This window comes from Vespula vulgaris, chromosome 16, assembly GCF_905475345.1.
Source record: "Vespula vulgaris chromosome 16, iyVesVulg1.1, whole genome shotgun sequence".
Lineage (NCBI taxonomy): Eukaryota > Metazoa > Arthropoda > Insecta > Hymenoptera > Vespidae > Vespula > Vespula vulgaris.
In genome coordinates, this window is record NC_066601.1 from 4477501 (window position 1) to 4497500 (window position 20000).

At 41.7% G+C, this 20000-nt stretch overlaps 1 protein-coding gene and 1 long non-coding RNA gene across 10 annotated transcripts in view; one reads left to right on the top strand and one right to left on the bottom strand.

Moving 5' to 3' along the window:
• The window catches only part of LOC127069672 (protein still life, isoforms C/SIF type 2), a 31837-nt gene that overhangs the window by 9573 nt on the left and 2264 nt on the right, over positions 1-20000 (bottom strand). The window contains exons 2-26 of one of the 9 annotated variants that reach the window (XM_051006933.1): positions 18301-18981; positions 16126-16310; positions 15898-16016; positions 15514-15721; positions 15188-15435; positions 14560-15115; positions 13646-13999; positions 13490-13546; positions 13186-13357; positions 12673-12900; positions 11515-11644; positions 4692-4837; positions 4183-4450; positions 3920-4063; positions 3652-3834; positions 3083-3337; positions 2833-3003; positions 2560-2746; positions 1942-2208; positions 1132-1412; positions 851-1045; positions 676-784; positions 413-592; positions 228-346; positions 1-155 (exon numbers count right to left, since the gene is read on the bottom strand). The exon at positions 1-155 is cut by the window's left edge and continues 22 nt beyond it. In XM_051006933.1, the coding sequence (XP_050862890.1) occupies positions 1-155; positions 228-346; positions 413-592; positions 676-784; positions 851-1045; positions 1132-1412; positions 1942-2208; positions 2560-2746; positions 2833-3003; positions 3083-3337; positions 3652-3834; positions 3920-4063; positions 4183-4450; positions 4692-4837; positions 11515-11644; positions 12673-12900; positions 13186-13357; positions 13490-13546; positions 13646-13999; positions 14560-15115; positions 15188-15435; positions 15514-15721; positions 15898-16016; positions 16126-16310; positions 18301-18440 (5057 nt within the window). In that variant the 5' untranslated portion in view covers positions 18441-18981. Of the gene's footprint in view, positions 156-227; positions 347-412; positions 593-675; positions 785-850; positions 1046-1131; positions 1413-1941; positions 2209-2559; positions 2747-2832; positions 3004-3082; positions 3338-3651; positions 3835-3919; positions 4064-4182; positions 4451-4691; positions 4838-5478; positions 8339-11514; positions 11645-12672; positions 12901-13185; positions 13358-13489; positions 13547-13645; positions 14000-14517; positions 15116-15187; positions 15436-15513; positions 15722-15897; positions 16017-16125; positions 16311-18273; positions 18982-20000 lie in introns of those variants that run through there. The other 8 variants (XM_051006935.1, XM_051006934.1, XM_051006931.1 and 5 more) reach the window with 8 other exon arrangements.
• LOC127069695 (uncharacterized) lies at positions 12349-13020 on the top strand. Its single transcript, XR_007783670.1, has 2 exons — positions 12349-12493; positions 12551-13020. It is a non-coding gene; the product is annotated as an uncharacterized LOC127069695 (long non-coding RNA).

A 20000-nucleotide genomic window follows, 5' to 3' on the forward strand; every position in this document is an offset into this window, starting at 1 on the left:
AATCTCTCCTTACACAGGAACACGACAGCGGATTTGAAAACGAAACACATGGCGTGCAATTCCAAGCCTTTCTTTATCTTTCCAAGAAAGTCCGAAATATTTAGCCACTCGACGCCGCCATAATACAAAAGATCTCCAGGACTCAAATCGATCGGCTAGAGAAAGTAGACGATGCATATAGAGACCCACCTGTGGTATTATTGTAATCGTAAAATCGCTTTATTAACCTGTTTGCAGGATTTTTGATGTTGCCTGAAGAGATGATCGAAAATAGCTCCGTATTCCTCGTGAATCCTTTGCATTTCGTTAATATGCTCCGCGACTTTCTCCATACCTTTAAGGGCCTCTGAAATCGATCGCTTGACGTAAGTACCATAATCCAACTACATACAACCCCGATCGCGTCTATTACCTATCAAATGTTGATGCTCTTCGCTTCGCTCGTCTGTGAGATTTCTAAGTTGTTGCAAAAGCAACGGATACTTGAGTATTCTTTGAATGGGTTTTATCAAGTACGATTCCAATGTCGACGAGTGCTGCTGACGCGGATTTCTCGCTTGCAGAAACTCTTGTAAAGCTTGATTTCCTTCGTCTATATGAAATCATTGAACGGTTCGGTGAGTTTACAGTCATGAAACTCATAGATCTTACTCCATAGATTCGACGATTACTCACTTGGATGTAAAACTTTTTGGGCCTTCGAATGGCTGGCGCAAAACGAGCTGTACAGCTTGAAGTGATTTACGTAATATAAGAAGGCACTTCCAATGGAAAACAGAACACCCTGTAATAAGAGAAACGATTGAAAATCATGGTGAGTCGATTAGCGATCATACGATCTCTCGTTTACCTTAAATTGACTGGGATGATCAAAGCTGTTAAAGTCCGCCTCCATCTCAATTGCGTGATCAAGATTTTGCAGGAACTGTCGTTGAAACGTGACTATCTCCTGAATATTTCCAAAAAGTGCATTTATCTCGGCATTCGATAGGAAGGTCTCGCGTTTAAGGGGCTCTAAATAGTTTTCCAGCAAATTGTTTAAATTCTGCAACACGAGATGTTATCGATTAAAGATGCAAGAAAACGATCGGAAAGCTCCGACTCGTTTTTTCCAATCTATTTTAATCGTACCTTTACATAAGTTCGTTCAGTCTCGATCAGTTCTAATATCACTTTCTTTAGTTTTTCAGCGTCGCTCAGCTGTCTACTTGGTGTTAACGCTTGCGAATGAGAACTCACGACGCTTCCGGTGGGACTCGACTTCCTGGTCTCACCGGGCGATCGGCAAATACCCGTTACTTGTTCCGCCGTTTTTAATAAATTTTCAATCTCGAAAGAATTCGTTCTCGACGTTTGCTTACCATTTTCTATGTGCGAGGTCGTCGTACACTCTTGCATGAGACTTTCTTTGCCTGGAAAATCGATACGGATACCTGTAGACTGGGATCGTTTGGGGAATAGCTCGGATGGATCCTTCGAAAAAGCTTGAAGGTGGAAAGTAAAATATTTCTCGATATAATAGGTTCATAAAGAATTGGATAATCGATGTAAATCAAGCGGACATGTTATCGAGTCGAAACGTCCGTAGTAATGAAACGTCCGGTGCGTCAAGATCGCATTTCTCATGTTCCGTTGCGCATTATAATGTTTTTGCACGTAAGTTCTATTTTAAAGATTCATCCGCAATATGGAAATGCGACGAAAAAAGTCCGGAGAGGGAAGATACAATTTTATCGATCTCGAATCAAGGCCCAGCCGTCCCCGCGTTCTATTTTTTCTCTGTTGACGGTCAAAGGATTATCGTCGCTTCATTAGACTCTGAACTAATGAGATCGTTACAGAGTGAAGAACGAAAGGCCTCGAGAAGTATGGAAAGAGTGTCCTGCAATGCATGAGGACACCTAGGTATAATAGAGACGATATAAAATTAACAAGACTCACTCCATCCGGGAGCTGGTACTATCAGGCCGGATATCATTTCCTCGCTTATGACTGGCGGATCGGAAGGTGGAGGAGGACAAACCAGACTTTCGATGATGTCATCGGTGACTCTCATGATTCCGGTAAGATCCGGTGGTTCGGTTCTCGAGGATCTCATCATCATACAGAGACCGACTTCTTCTTGAAGAACGCTTTCCAAATACATCATATCCAAGTCACTTACTATCGCACCGTTGATCACCATGATCTCGTCGCCCTTAATAATGCCTGAAAGTATTACGTTATCGAATGATGCGAAAGATAAAGCGAGAGGACGAAGATAGACGCAGGAAGAAACATACTTAGGGAATATGTCATTCCATTTTACCATGGGCCGTTAAAAGAAGACCGTGAAGAATAAATAAGCACTACAAGAGCTTGTATGTCAAAGCGTATTCCGATAACTTTGTTCAAATGTGCAGTAAAGCGTGACGAATCGGTCTTTCTCAATGACATCGATATACGCGCTGCCACTTGGCACGATTAAAATAATATCGTTAAGGTCGTTTCTCACACTCCCGCATTCCCGAACATGACCTTTAAAACTTAGGTTCGTCGTGATATTAAATCGAGACTCACCGTTCTGCATGGCCACACTTTTATCTTCGACTCTGCTAACGTAGCAGCAAAGCTCGTCCTGTCGATCAGAATTTTCGATGAGTTCGGCCTCCACGGAGAAGCCCCACATTTGTTCCAAAGTGTTTCTTTGCAATTCCACCTGATACAAGATCTTTGCGCAGACCTCAACGATCTCGTGCGTATGCAACTGAAGCAACGACGAGGGAAACGTTTAATCTCCAAGATAATTTTCTCGTACCTTCGAAAAAGTTCCCTCCATATCGCGTAACTTACGTAAGTTTCGATCAGATCGGTTCTATGCGGTACAAAATAATTATGGTCCTCCATGTCACGTCGTTTCTTCACCCGCACGAAGTGCTCCATCGGATTGAGATTCTTCCTGTTGCAAGCGCTCGCTAAAAATTCTTCTACCGTCATAGCATCGCGTAGAAAAACCGAAACGAGCTAGAAATCGAAGACGCAAACGTCAGGATGACACATAGTCACGGTTTTGACGTACCACGGGCCGATTAAGAATAATTACCTGATTATCCGGCACGGACACCTTTACAGTCTTCTCTTCGTCTCTAGAGGATATTTGGAGTGACCTTCGGCTAGATCCGCTGTTCGACCTAGATAAAAGTGGTGGTCTTCTCTTGGTAGCGCCACGGCCGGCTAACAAATTGTTCAATAATGAGGGACTTCGTGCGCAAATGAATGCATGGAAGGACGACACGGTGAAGACACCCAATTTGTTCAACGTCTGCTTCGTCGCGCGAGATACGTGTGTCAGTAGACTCTGTTATGAAAGAGAAAGATAGAGAGAAAGAGAGAGAGAGAGATTAAAGTAATTGTTTTTAAGACCAGCTGGAATTTACGCTCAGCGTGCCTCTTAACTTCGACGACGATGTTAATTTATTGGAAATTACGCAGCTGCAATTCCTACATGTTCTATTTACGTTCGGTCGATATGGCTACGCGCATCGCGTTTATCGAACCAGAGTAAATCGAAATGTTCTTCTGCAAAAGTTTCTTCCCTCGTGCGACCATAAATCGTATGAAACATACGAACAAAATCGACTTTCTCACTATTTCCTGTATATAGTTACTAACCTTCGGATTAGGTAATTCCCCGCTCTGCAAACTGGCCATATAACATCTCAAACGGAATTGCTCGCAATGAAGGCGTTCCAGATTTTCTTCCCACTGTACTATTTGATTGTTGATCTGCTGCTTCGTCTCGACGTCGGACACGACGGATTGCTGAAGATCGGCCATGTGTTTCATCTTGTGATCCTAGATAAAGGGTATTAAACTACATTTCGCGAGAAGCGCCGAACGACGAACCGACGAACGTGACGAAAAAAGAAATTAGCCCTACCGATTCTATCGCCTTCTCCAAACGAAAGATCTCCTCCTGAAGAAGATGTAAAGTCCCGGTCTTACCACGATGACGAGCGAATGCGGCTGCACAGGCAGAATGTATGCTATTCACCCAGTTTTCGAGTTCTACTTGACACGGCGCCTGCAAATCAAATAAGACGCATTTTTTTCCTCTCAAGGAGCCGTTTTAGAAAGAAGGAATTATGCGCCGCAAACGAACGAACGCTTTTCCTTTTTTCTTTCTTTTTTTATTCTCGTCACCTGAAAAAGATAAGCATCGCCGAAAGCGGTGCTCAGGCAAAATATGTAGTCCCTCTTCGGGTGCTCCGGAATTGGCTGCATAATAGCACCATCGACGATAATTAAATGCTTAGGTGCCGCTTCCATGGCTCTACTTTCTTGCGAATCGCAAGGGTAGAAAAGAAGCGTGGTCCCTTTCAGACAGACCCAGTAACCCTTCCAGCCTCTTTTCCTTGCAAGCTCAATTTGATGCTTCTTACGTAACAACCATTTCTTCACGCTGAGGAAACTGCGGATCGACAAAGTTTAAGTGCTTTTTCGAAATCGTTGTACGTACGAGCGACATAGATTCCCATGGACTCGGAACGACATGCGTAGGCTCGACTGGAATTATTCTTAAATCGTAACATATCGAAATTCGACAAGTAATATTAATGTATTCTTACGTATAAAAATAGTACGAAACATACGTATACGTTCTCAGTTCCATGCGGATAACAAACCGTGATATCCAAATAATATTTTTTTACCCTGCTTTCCTAACAGCACCGGTGCAATTGAACGAAGCCGCAGCAGTTCCAGTTTGTTTTCCTCGATAGGGCGAATTTATAACGCTTTCACCATCGTCGTCGTCGCTGACTGCAGTCGTGAGAGACATTCTATCGTCATCCGACATCTAAAAAAAAAAGGAAAAAATCTTGTCCATTCGAGGAAACGCTAAAACCTTTGGCAAATAGGATTTACAAATCGTACAAATTTCGGTGTATGAGTGTATTGGTGTAACGTGTGAGAACATTCTTTAAATAGGTAGACAATCATCGCTTTTCTTTTCTTAACATTTAGCAAAAATTGTAAGAAGGAAATTTAAACAAGAGACTCGAGTGGGGAACGAAGTTTATACGAAAGAACACTTTGGTAGAGCAAAATAAAATCTAGGTGGGTATCGTGGCACTGCTCCAGGGATGTGCCCTGTGCATCGATAACACGAATGGTTGATCGTTCGAGCGTGCAAAACTTGTACAACGGGGAATTCCTAATTTCGATAATGTTGCGCGAGATATCTGATAGGAATGTACTTCCAAACATGCTTCCAAGATTGCTCGTCGTGTTCCGCATCGGATACAATTTTCAAGAGGAATTGGGAGTGAGGGGCGTAGAAAGATGCTGAAAGATGGGAACGAAAATAGGGCGAAAGAATAGAAATAAGATAGAAGGAAGAGCTAGAGGGAGGGAGGGAGAGAGAGAGAGAGAGAGGGCGAAAGATAAAAACATATCCGAAAGAATAAAAAATCATTTCGCGGGGACTCACGTCTCTACCTTTTTAATGGTGTAAGTTGTAGTTAGTCTTTCGCGTAGTTTATCGCGTATTCTTCCAGGGCTCACGGTGGCCCAGAAACTTACGACTTTTTTGAGAAAGTCGGCGTTGCACGCATCCGCCGTAATGTGCGGATGGTAATGACAGTAGCATCCCTCCTTCAAGAGCTTCATGTTTTTCTTGGCGGTGCCGTTTATCTTGAACATGATATCCCTACGGGCAACACTCAGACCGTCGATATAATATTGCGCCCAAGTATTTAACGCGCCGTTAATTATTCTGAGAAGTTTGTGATAATAACCTTCGCCAAGACCGTAATTGACCTTCTCCCGGACGTTCTTGCAATTGAACCAATACAATTTCTTCCACTCATTTATCGATATTACGCTGATCGTGTGACGACGACAAAGGCAGTAATATTTCTTCGACTGTTGCTTATATAACGTCTTCAGATCCGTATAGCTACTACTCAAACTCAACAGATCCAGGGTACTATTCATACATTTGATCGCCCATCTCGGCTCTACCATTATTCGTCGTTCTGTCGATGCTTTGATTGGACGAAGAAAGAGAGCTTTTTTGGGCTGGATGGATCTTAAGAAGGCCGCTCAAACGTGCGGTTTTTCACGAATAATTCCTGGGTCGTCTGATGAATGGACTCTAAGGTTCTCGTTCTTCCATCCGAAACGAAGCCTTCCTCTTCCATTTTATTGTCTTTTGGACGGTAGAGGAAACGGCGGTGTTTCGCTCGCAAAATATGCCCGCTGCAGCAGACTAACTTTCCTTTTAAGCTCGATGTTAGCGAGTATTACTCGTACCAAGTAAGAAGGACTTTTGTACTCTACCTCCTCGAATCACCCTTTGCTTTATCTCCTCAAGCAAAGGACACACCAATTCGTGACATAACGTCTACGAAGCATAAAATTCTCGATCCTTGTCGTATAATTCGACGATCTGCTGGACTAAAGCCATTACCAAGGGTTCGATTTTTGTCGCGATCGTTCTTAACATGCCGATCACTATGGTAGAAGTAAAATAAAAAACGAATAGTCTGTACGCGCGGAACATGTTACGATATTGATCGAACTAAATATCACACGTTTCGTATCTCTTTGCGATTTGATCACTCCGTTAGCATCGATGTCTCAAAAAATTTCACCATACATCCTCGTCGATGTATTTTACGGTCGGTTTCATCATTTCGAATAAGGCAGATCTTCTTTGCACTCTTTTTTTCTAAACTCGCTACGCTATTGATCTATCCTTTAACGTAATCGTGCAACGTATATGTATCTACGTACGTACTTACGTGTGTGCGTGTGCGTGTGTGTGCGTGCGTGTGTGTATTTGTGTGTATGTATGAATATATAGATATATATTCTATATTTCCTCTAAGGTACTCGTACGGAGAACCTTTTAAAGACAAAACGGTCCTCGTCACCGTACTTATCACCGTCGATTCGCCCAAAAGGCTTTCTCGTCGACTCTAACTTCAACTAACTTTATCAAACCGATCTCTTTCTCTTTCGTTTGTCCTCGAAGATCATCGGTATCGCTGCAGCCTTTTCTGTCAACGAGCCAAACTTGCTTATCAGCCTTTATGGCTGCTCGCAATGACGCAAAACGTTCTTTTAACGCTCTTAAAAGTAAGTATACAGAATATTTTGTGCAATACACACATAGAAACGAATTTCTCCGTATAAAAATAGGTATGTTGCGTCTTTCGCGATATCACGTTTCTTTCTTTGTTTTGTATCTTTTCTCTTTTCTCTTTTCTCCTCCCTTTTGATCTCTTTGAATATACATGTACGTATACTTAGATAATAAATTCTCGTTATCACGAGAAATAATTTCTGCTGATCGATCACGCGAGTATACCCTTCGCCCGACGAACTTTCCCTTCCTTTCCTTTCCTTCCTTCCTCTCCCTCTTCTCTCGACGAACTATCGTAACGATCTTACACCGCGTTCTCTTCTACCAGCAGTTCTATCACAAAAACGACGATTCCTTGAGAATAAATCAGATCTCCCCCGTTAACACGGACTTTTCGTCTGTTCTCTTCTGACGAAAAAGTTTCATCCTCGACGATAAAAACATCACCGATTTCTAAGGCAAGTGGATAGAAGTATAAGGGAGACGAATGTAATGCAAGATGAAGAATATATCCAGGTACGTTAAACACACACCGTGCGCGCAAACAAGCTCCTCGAGCACGGAGCAAAAGTTTCTACGTTGTACGTTCAGTTTTAAACATTCCACGCGAGCTTCAAATTTCAACAATTAATGTATCGAAAGCAAAAGCGAGTCATCGACAAAGTTACGCGACGAGACGAAGCAACAGCTGCACATCCTTCACCTATCAAGTGCACAACGAACGATGGATCGACCCTTCGACGAAATCTAGATCGTGGATCACCGCAGACTGTTACGAGTTGGAACGAACGAGACAGATGCGTATATATTTCGTCATCTATCGTAGGATCGATCGTCGATAGCAGATTCGCGGATAAATTCGTTGCAGATATCCCCTTTCTTCCATCTTGATGATAAAAAGGACGGCAATTTCCGCCGGATATGCTCCTCCGGTGGACTTGGCGGTCCTCCGTGGAGAACCCGGCGGTGAACACCGGATGACACCTTCTAGCAATTAACGACACCGGTGAACGGATGTTTCGGGCTCGCTCGTAAAAACGACTATGCTCGCTTAAGTGCTCTCCTCTTACGGGAACGACGAAGGAGAGATCCTGACTGAGGGAAGCTTCGGACGAACGAGGCTGCGTTCCAGTGTTTTCGTGCGTGTGTGTGTGTGTGCGTGTGCGTTTTTGTGTGTGTACGTGTACGTGTGTGTGCGCTTCGAGGAAAGAGAGAGAGAGAGAGAAAGAGAGAGAGAGAGGGAGATGGATAGATAGAGAGGATGCTGAGCGCGCGAGTCGCTTCCTCGAGCGAGTCTGCAGCGGCCGCGAACGTGCTCAGCTTCGGACTACCGCCGGAGAACAGGGTAGAGAAGCTGCTACCGCGAGGGGAATCAATACCTCGCTCCTTCTGGAGGGTAAACGAGGTGTCGAGGGGAAGGAAGAGGCGGAACAGGAGCCACGGTAGTAGGGATTGTGGTGGGAGTAGGAAAAACCAACCCCTTCTATTCCTCTCTCTCTCTCTCTCTCTCTCCCTCTCTCTCTTTCTTTCTCTTTCTCTTTCTCTTTACTCTTTCTCTCTCTAACGCGCAATCGTACCATCTCTCTCTCTCTATCTCTCTCACCCTCTTCCTATTCCTTTGCTAGGAAGAACGAAAGAGGGGAGGGGATGGAGAGAAAGCGTGTTTGGAAAGTGCTCGACTAGGAACGACGGATGCGCTTCCACTGCGGGGACTTGGAAAATGCGGCACGATTCTTCCACAAATGTATGAACATAACAAAAGGACAGCGTAGTGAATCCTTCTCCTAAAATTCGACGTAGATCCCGAATACGGACGTCGAAATACCAACGAAATATATCGCGTGTCCTTCCTCGATTGGATATAGCGCGCGCATCGCCCCATTTAGAGTACGCCATATACGTACATATCTATGTGTGTATGGATACGGACGGATGTTTGTGCTTTGCGACAAAATTTTAATCGATGCCACTGTAGGATACCGAGTGGTCCGGGAAAGAGCGGGAGAATCGCGTTCGAATCGCGGACGAAAGCACTCGTCATCGGTTTGCTTTATTGATCGGCCAAGAGAATAAGCATTTCGTCGATTAATTGCGAAATATGAAAGGGTAGCGATTGCTTTCGTAACCTCTCGCAAAGATCGCGGAATATTTTTCTATGCGTTGCACGAGCACGCGCGTCCATCTGTGTGTATGGGAGTGTGCGCATTAGGTCTCGAATAGACGTTCCGTCTTATGCTTCGATCAAGGGGGTTAACTCAATCGATTACACGCTTCGTAAATTATATAATCTTTTAGCTAACGTTAGAAAATATATGTCGTGACATTTCGCTACTTTGAAAACGATAGAAACGTTGCCCGTAAACCTTTCTAAGAATACAGCGCGTTAATTGAAGGAAACCTTTTCAAACGCGTGAAACTTTTTCCCCTCAATTTATCGTCGCTTAAACTATATGCGGAGATTTAAACCGCGACCTGACTTTTATCACATTTATCGGTATTATCACTGAGCAAGAGAAAAACTATATAGGAAAAAATGATGAAAGAACGGATGATACGTTTGCGCATGCACCTGTTGTAAGAGACCGCCTTTTGGTCTCTTGTGAAATGGCGTTAAAACAACACGCAAAAACATATATACCTACGCGTATATAAGTATATATCTGCAAATATTTGATGCCTACGGATATTTTACACAAAAAGATACACGTTATATGCATATAACCACATAGGAAGCGACGGGAAACAGAGCAATGCTTGCAGTCAAAGGGGTTGCGGTTGGCGACGGATTCAAACGAGTCGCAGACGAGAAACAAAGTCAGCGGGTTATCGATGTTTCTCGGATATATGTATGCGAGCATCATCATCAAGCATATGTCAACAAAAAAGAGAAAGAGAGAGAAAAGAGGAAAGCGCGTTGCACCGCGTGTGCAATGCACTCTTTCCACGCTCTCGTGCACTCGCCTATTCTCATCGATGTTCCCGCAAGAAAGATGTCTACAGGTGTATGCGTTTACCCTCCCACGCGATGCGGATCAGAGAGAGAGAGAGAGAGAGAGAGAGAGAGAGAGAGACAAAGAGAGTAAAAGATAAAACAAACGTACGCGATGCTGACACACATATCCCTTTTTCTATTCGGGCCAATGCTGTAAGTACGAATAATAGCATTATCGATCTATCCAATTTCTATTATTCTCTTTCAACGATGATCTTAACGAGAGAAAAAATATCGTTTTACACGAATTCTCGTGACCGATAAATTAGCAAAATTTTAGTTCCTCGATATCCTCACTCATAATAAAATACTATACGCGATGTTGACTATTGGATGCAATATCAATAAATAACTGCACTAATCTACTAATTATCGTATAATGTTTATCCAATAATTACTAAATAAATCAATGTACACGACACGAAATCTATGTACGTATTTCTGTAAACTTGCTGGCAAGCAACGGTCATAAACTGGCTCATGTGTAATTAATTTAAATACGCCGGATTTAAAGTCCGAGCGGATGATGTACGTACATCGAAAATCATAAACGGAGGAATTTACGAAATGATTTATCCTTATGAAGAGTAAAAACGTATCGAATAATTCTCGTATATCTTGGGATCCCAGAAATAAAAATGACGCTTGCTTTTTCAAGCGTAAACGTTCGTCGTCGTAGTCGCTGTCGCGGCTCATTGATGCAAACCGCCCGAGAAAATGTCGTACGGTTACAAGGCTTTAAATCGCAAATGGATGTTTAAAACAAGCAGCAGGGAGAGATCACTTCAAAGAGTCTTTAAAACTAATGCCTCCACGTCGCGCCACGGTTGCTTCGAGTCGCTCTTTTTCTCGCGCTTGCCGGTTTATATGAAGTCGAAGAAGAAGAAGCTAAAGAGAAAGAGAGAGAGAGAGAGAGAGAGTAGATGTGATAGTGTCGGTAAAATTGTGCGTTTTAAGTCTTCTTTTCGTCGCGATATGAATGCTTATCCGCGTTTAAATATTTCGCTCGTGCCTGCATTAAAATTAGAAGGGAAAAGAAAAAAAGAAATCACCAAAAAAAATCCAACATCTCTCGTTTCTTTCATAATTTCACGTTTTTTTCACAAACTATCCCGTACTACGTTATGTTTCACGGTTATATTTAGGAAAAAACATTTGAGTTATAAAAAAAAAAAAGAAAAAGAAAAAGAAGGGAAAAAAATAAAAGAGATAGTCGGTTGACGAGATTGGCCGATGTCCTTTTTAAAACGTGATTCTCTTCTCGCCCTCTCTAACGCCCCTATAGAGACACGGTACTCATGTCAAACATTCGATACAACGACATCGATGAGGTACTTCAGAGGAATCTTGATATATCGACACGATAAGGTCAACAGCTACTTGGATAACTCACCTCCGAAGACGTCAAGTAACAAAGCCTCGAGTCCGTACTCTCCAAGGATGCTTGTTGAACGATTCCATATCTACCATCTCTGTCGGACATATAATCGGAACGAACGCTGTCCTGTCTGTCAAAAGTACCTCTGCAACAGAACAAAAGCGTAACTGTGAAAGTATCGAGCTGAGATTCTTTTAATTTCTCATAGAATCAAAAGTGACAACGACTCGTAAAATATAATCTTAATAATAAAATAAACAAGTAAATATCTGTGTCCAAGTTTGAAGATTTTTTTTATAACAAAAACAAACCAAGCGCTACGTTTCTGTACAAGTGATAGACCTAGAAAGCGTTTCCACTTTCTTGCAATCTCCCTGTTAAAGAAGGCATCGTAACCAAGGAAGAAGTAAGACGTAAAATCGTGCGCTGATGGTTTTTTTCTTTCTTTCTTTCTTTCTTTCTTTCTTCTTCTTTTTTTTTTTTTTCTTTTAAACGAAGATAAAGGTACGACGGTGTGGGCAATGTCGGTGCGTCGGAGCATTTTAATATCGAAACCGTGCGATTTTTCCATCTAGACGCACTGCAATCACAGGTGGTGACGTTTTAGAAATCGTGCCTGAAACGAGGCAGCGCTCAGAAGACGGCCAAGAAATGTGGTAAACGTGAAAGGAGAACGTAGCACAATGAAGGTAGGAAAGACAATGAAAACAATGCAGCAAGTCGGAGGTTGGCCGGGGGTGAGAGGACTCGAGCTTTACTCCTGATGGGAGAAAGAAAAAGAAAAAGGAAAAAAAAAGGGGAAAAAAAGGAAAGAATGCTAGGGGCTTAAGTGTAAGTATGCATTGTACAAAAGAAGGGGTCACAATTTTATATACTACGCGTATATAATTTAAGTAATGCACACATTCAGCTAGCATGTCTTGCTGCTGCTGCTGCTGCTGCTATTTTACGAAGTGGTAAGAGCAAATCGATCGATCGTGTCCTCGATCAAAAGGTGAAACTTTCGAATTGCGAACTGATGAAACGAAGTTACCGTAGAACGTTCTTTTAGGTGTCGCGCAGGAAAGACAGCAGGTTTCAATCCGGCATCCACTCGTAGTATCCGTATTCACAAGTAGAAGGTGTAACAAATAAGAAAGGATAAAAAAGAAAAACTCATGCGAAGCAACTCACCTTTGTTCCAAGGAATCCGTTCGATTGGACTTGTAGCCGCTATCGTTGAGACTCCCTTCGTGTCTCAAGGAGGGCAACGAGTCCCATGGAGATTCTCTTTTATGACTCGAATAACCTGGATTTATTGAACTGGATGCACCTGAACCGAGCGTCGAACTTCCGGATTGCCAACCATCCGAATGCCTAAACCACTGAGCACGTGCCGATTCCCCGATACAGCTGGCGCATCTTAAATATTCAAACGGAACGTTTCCACTTTAACGACGACACGAACGGCAAAATGATGGTTCATTTTTCGTTCTCACATATTTTACAATAAAATGTAACGATCATTTCTTTCTCGTTAAACGACGCCGTTCTTCTTAATTGACTTTACTGATAATTTTACGTTGTACCAGCAATGCGCAAGCTTGAATTGGGTTCACTCTAGCAACCTCAAATTACATCTACAAGTAATTAACTACGAACTTTGGATGTTATCTGACCTACTTAGAAGTTGAAAAAGTACCATACCGAGAATTGTAATCGCTGAGGTAGCCGCGATCACGATCCACCTCTCGTTCTCTCTTTTCCCTTATTATCTCGTTTCGATCGCTGTAATAGCCATCTCGATCTTTGCTGTTTTGTCTCTCGGTACAATAACGATACGACAGCGGTAACGTCGATGATTTGTTCGAACTCAAGCCTGCAATCGCATTTCATTACGATCTTACGTTAATTACTCCTTTACTCTCATAAAAAGCATTCGTCTCGTAGTTCCTAATTCAACAAGGTTTAACAAGAAAAATGTGGACAAGACGGTGTCGACATCACTTACGTCTTCGCGAAACGTGCGGTGTGCGTTGAACGTTCAAAGGGATGTTCTCGGCCAATTCTGAAAAGACGAAACCTGAATTAGGATTCGAAGTGCAAGGATAGCGAATCTTCTTCTTAAAAAGAAAAAAAGAAAAAAATAACAAGCTACGAAACTCACCCAGGTTCTCCATACTCTGAGTCAGCAAAGCCTCGAATGTACGCAAACTATAACTTTCAGCATCCATGCCTTTGGCCAGAGTATTTCTCAAATGTCTTTCGTACTCTAAAAGAAGCCTGCTGGTAGGACTCCCAGGTGTCGAAACCGACTGCATATTTTGCTGTTGATATGTCTGGCCGCTGTTGCAACGACGAGAGTTGCAATGGTTTGGTTGTTCCATATCCGAGTTACCATTGGAAGAACTCGGTGTTGTGGCGTAACATTGATTATCGAAAATGACGTTATCCGAAGGCGGAGACATATCACCTGTGCACCGATTACGTTCCGAATCTATGTACGTCCTGCCTCTACCGCCTACGACAGAGAGGTGCTTCATGCAGGGATTGGAAACGGTGCAAATTACAATGGTTGAATGATCGACAAAGGCGTGTCTTCCTAAGAATTACTTTTAACCTTAAGTTACTATAGTGTTGACCTTAAATGTTATTTAAAAAAGAAAAAAAAAAAAACAGAAAAAAGACAACAGCAGGAAGAAACGTGACAGACATACTGCGAATACGTGTTACATAAAAAGAAAGACGAAGTGACTTGGTGCAATATCAGAATATTTAGATTATTGCAAATAATTCGGATTTGATTATATAAAAGGTCGTATCGCATTCGAGTGATAAAATAGACTTTCACGATGCAGACATGAATCGACGACGGTAAATCATTCTTTTCGTGATCTGCAGGCAGTGAGAAAAGTGAATTGATTTAGTGCTCCGACGTTCAGGAGACGTGCTCTTCTCTTATTTCGTTTGAAATCCGGATTTAGGATGTAGGGAACACATTGAGAATAATAATTTGATTTGCGTGAAGAAGAAAATCACCGAAATATTTAGATTGGATGTATAAAAATGTCGAACGTGTACCAGGATATTGTTGACCCATGTCGTGAACGCTCCTAGAAGCTTGAAACTTGTTGTTATACGGTGCACGATAAGGATGCGAATAATTCTCGTTTTCTGCCTCCTGCATAACATACTTCTGATTGTTATTACTCGGATGATAATGATAGTTATGATGACTATGCCTCTTTCTCGTCATTTCGGGTGACGTCACGGGACTGTCGATGCTCGACATCGGTTTCAACATTCTCTTCAGCGTATTAGAATCTAAGCTGATTCCGCCATTCTGTGCGTTCTCGATTCTCATGTCGTCAGTGCTCTTGCTCTTTAATTTTCTTCCGGTGTTGTTGTTATTCACGATATTGAAGATGTTACCGTTCTGCATCTCCAGTTCTGTGTAATCGACCGATCTCGTTTGATGAAGCTGCTCCTTTCGTAAGGTTTTATTCTGAAGCGTGCCACCTGCTTGCGTCCCCTCGGATTTCAAAGTTTCGGTACCGTTCTGTTGAGTGGATGTGTCTTGATTCTTTTGTGACTTCTTCGGTGAAATCGTCGAGCCTTTTTCTTCCGGACTGTCGATCTGTAAGCACGTCGTTGTAATTATTTGACAACTCCGGTGTCACCGATCACGATAACGCATTAAGAAATTTACCTGCGATCCAACAGTGACCGTTCCAATGCCAACGTTCGCGGTCTTTGGTGTTGTCTGACACGTCTCATTCTGTTTCTCCTTCGGCTTACTCGCCTCGCTACCCTTGGGCGTTTTTCCTGGCGTTGCATTCGCGTTGTTAACATTATCGTACAACGACGCGCTCGATGTGGCTGCCGTTATTTTCTCACGACCTGGTGTCATTTCCATTTCAGTTGATCGTGCCATGGTTCTTGGAAGCGTCGAAGCACCTATTCACAAGGAGAGAAAAGTTCACGCCAGTCGACCCTGTGAAGTAAATGGGATGGATCTAAAGGATGTAATCGTACCACAAGAACCTCGATATCTGGCGTCTTGATTTCGTAATCTGGCAAACTGTTCTGGGGGCATACACGTGCACTGAGGTTCTCTGGATCTGCTAGGCGATGCAGGAGTAGAGACTGGCTTTCGACGCGTCTTGATTTTCTGCTTGTTCGGTGGTTCGAGCTTCAACGAGTAAGAAGAGGACGCTTTCCTTGAAATCTTGAACGATGGTGACTGCGTGAAAAATTAAGTAGTGATTGCAAATGATTTGAGCTCTTTTTTTTTCAAGCTTCGCCGTTTGTCCAATCGCAACGGTATACGTTGCGCGCAATCACACTTAAGATAGTGTTCTATCTAATGTTTCGAATATATGAAAATGAATAAGCTTTACGTAGTTGTTCTAAACTTACGCAACATTCTCTAAATTGTTTAGCGTCTATGGGGGAAGTAAAATTCAAGCCCCACGTATCGTTTGTCATAGTATCCTTCCAATAAACAAAACAGTCAGACGCTTGACCGATCCTCGTACCTGCAATAGCAAAGAGAAAATGAGAAAATCGAGACATTTATTCGCCTAACCATAATAAATATATCATTTGAAAGCTGTCTCTACGTGTCTGCGATATTAACGAGTTTACCTGGTTGTACCAACCGCACGTCTAAAATCTTATCGACCTGACTGTTGTATGCCGTTATGTGGAAAACACATTCCGGCGAGTCTTGGATACAAGTGATGTTAACAGGAACTAAATCCTCCGAGACCTGCTGCCATTTAACAGTCCCGGCTCCACTGGCACTCACATGGAAAACTTCGGCCCATAGCCTAAAAACTCTATTTATTACACATCTTACATCTTGTTAATAATATTATCGACATTGATACAGTGTCGAATATAATACTAACAAGAGTTGGGACAAGAGGATAGTATGAATGGAAACATTGAAAGACACATAATCGTTTATCGGCGATACGAAAAGACAAAATGAAGATAAAAATCAACATTATTTATCGTCGTTTATCGTCGATTATTTCTTATTTACCGTAGCAAAAGGACGTAAAGAGAATAAGACATTATTATTATCGTCATTATTAACTCTATAACTTCAACATATTCTTGTTACTTTATACCTATATATTTCGTAATTAGAGATTTAGGTATATAGCATACTATTTATCTGTTATGCATTAGAAATGTAAATAATGGTTTTTATCGAGAAGAAAAATAGTCGAAGAAAAGTAGTTCGGGAAAGAGCTTTTAGCGTCGGTTCTTCGTAGTTAATAGTAGGGCAGGGCATGCACATTGAAGTATTAAAACGTGCGTTTTAGTAAATTAAATTGTAATTAATGAAAATTTATGATCTACGTAGATGCAACAGATAGACTACTTATTTTTTATTTGTTGCTTTCGAGTATGATTAAAAAATAAAAAGATGTGAAATATTCACGCTTTTTATATGCAATGAGAATGTATTAAAATGCAGCTAAATAAACTACATGATAATCTATATGTAGATCTATAGACGTATAAAGCGCAAGTGTATAGATGAAGTGGAAAAGGAGTTACCATGTGCGTGTAAGAGTATGAAAATATATAGAAGATAATGTAAAAAGTAGTAAAACTAAATATACTTCTACGATTATCGATGAGAAAGATCAAGAGTGATCCAAAAGTGTTGCAATGATTTCAATCTTATCGATAGAGAAGGAAAAAGACGTATTGGAAAAAGAAATGGGAAAAAAGAGCATATGACCACAGTACACGAAATATACTATTGCGTACGCTACCGTTCCGTATCTCAGTATAGCCTAAAAGCAAAATAAGAAATCAATAATTCATATGCGTTATTCATTCTTTATTAATGAATTAATAAAAAAATTTCTTATGATGGATTTCAATGATCTCACATTGTTGGAATACAGACACACACACACACGCACGCATATCTAATGATGCCTAACAATGGTCGACTCTCTTTTGGAACTTTTTATATATACATAGGTATACCTATATATACATACACACACGTATTTATATATATATACGTGTGTGTGTATGTATATATGCATATATATATATATATATATACACATATATACATATTTTTAAACGGAGAGAACGCTCGTGAGATGTAGCAAACAGTGGAACGATGCGAGAAAGTGAAAGAAACATTCATAAGGGAAAAGCTTACTCCAACGTTTACTACATGTACCGTGGTCTCTGAGTGAAAAAGACGAACCGTCCTATGTAATGAATGGACGAGAGAAACTCGATCAACGAGCGCGAAAGAAAGAAGAAGAGGCAAAGGGAAAAAAATAGAAGAGAGAAAAAAAGAAGAATAGAAAGAACGATAGGCGAAGAATAGAGAAATAGAGACAAGCAAACGCGATAGAGGGTAGAAGATTCGAGAGGATGGAGTATTTACGTGAATGAGGGACTCGACGAGTCACTCCTATAAAAGATGATGGAAAGAGTTTCGGCTTGAAAGATGAAAAATGAAAGAAAAAAAAGGTATAAAAGCTGGAAGGGATAGAAGAAGAAGAAGAAGAAGAAGAAGAAGAAGAAGATAGATAGGTAGATAGATAGATAGATAGATAGATAGATAGATAGATAGATAGATAGATAGATAGAGAGAGAGAGAGAGAGAGAGAGAGAGAGAGAGAGAGAGAGAGAGAAGTCAGTATAATGCATTCAGTACAAGTGTGTACGAGTGTCTTCGAAGATAGAGAAAACGGTAATATGGTTGAATGGAGTGGTTCAATGGTTGAATGGTTATGGTATGCGCACCTCTTCCTCTCTCTTAAGCTTCCGCACCTGAGCAAGTGGCCAGTATCACCCCTGCGCCCTCCACCGCCGCCGATTCCACCCCTGGCTCCGGTCTGCCATGGGGAATCCTCGTAACGATATGCCTTTCTGATAAGAGGAGCGCAGCTGCAGGACAGCTTGTTGCCCATTCTATCGCTCCTTTTCTAATTCCTCTTTCACGTCTCTCCACCTCCACTCAATACCACACCTTTCTCGCGATCCTATCCTTTTTTTATTCTCTAGCCAGATCTTTCTCACTTTATTAAATTTACCTTTGTCTTTTTTTTATTATTCGTTATATTACACCGTCGTTACTTTTTTTTTCTCCAACGACAAACGATCCCTTATTTATGTATGTATATTTACGTTCTCTTCTCTTCCTTTCTCTCTGTTATTGTTTTTTGTAATTTCTTTTACTTCGTTATACGTCTTCTTCGTTATACGTCTCTTTTGAATTCTTTTTGACACACTATACGAACTTCACTTGGCTTGTCTGTCGACTTTTGGCACCAGTTTCGAAATACCGTTTCCGGTGGTTTTTGCGATCTTCGTGTTCTCTTTATGGTATGAGTTTGGGAAGCACTGTATAACAGGGACGATTCCCCGAGATAATCGAGATTAGAAAGAGGTATCTTTATTGTCACATCATTGCGATCGTCAAAATTCATCAGCTTCTCCCTGGCATGATCACTGTAAACAGAAAAACATTCGAGTTAGATCGATGGTAAAGAAGTAGTTTTATCCGACGTATGGTCGGACATCGCACGTCTATCTCAAATGTTTTTACTTACGGCTTTCAAAAGAAAAAGAAAAAAACGATCAAAAGGACATCGATTAAAACAATGCTAAAATCCTATCGCAGTAGTCTATCAAACCTACGTCAAACGAGAAATAATCGACGAGAATCCGATAACAATCACCGTCAATCTCGGTCGACCACATACGTCTCGTAACTCCTAGAAGCATTACTGCTGCTGCCGTACTGTTACTACTACTATTACTACTACTATTACTACTACTACGACTACGTCATAAAAACATGGCCAAGACAGCTTAATGATCGCGTTTAATCAATTTCATCGAGTCATCGTGACTCTTTGGCAGTCCATCGACGAGAGCATCGACGTCGTCCCTATACCGTAGAAATTAATTTTAATCGCGGCACAGTAATCAAGCTCGATGTGGGGTCAACAACATCGTGCGGGGTGGATGTGTCACGGATAATAAAAGGGGTGGCGTCACGAGAGAGGGTTACTGAACCGCTGCCGGCTCCTCGTCTACGTAATACGTCGCGTCATCGCGATAAATCTACGATACCGGGGTGTACGCAAAGCGATAAATCAACGATCTCGTATGATCGATTATCATTCGATGTAACTCTGAAAGAAGTTCATTTTAAGGGGAATCCCTCAAGGCTCGGTCCTCTGCGATTGCATTCGAGTCATGGAAGGCAAAGATCGTTTGTCAACAAAACTATCCTTAACGTTCTTCGCGATCTTTCGCTAAGGATAATTGCTCGGAAACGAACGAACAGAGATTTGCCTTTCACCCGCCATCTCCTTTCATTCGGATACTGAAATGTGAATTCGACGGACCCGAGAGATCCTTCGAAAGCTCGAAATCCTCGATTTCGGCGAGAAATCACGATGGATATCGGTGACAAAACAAGAGCCCGGCTAACGTGTAGGCGTGGGTAAAAGGAGCTTTCT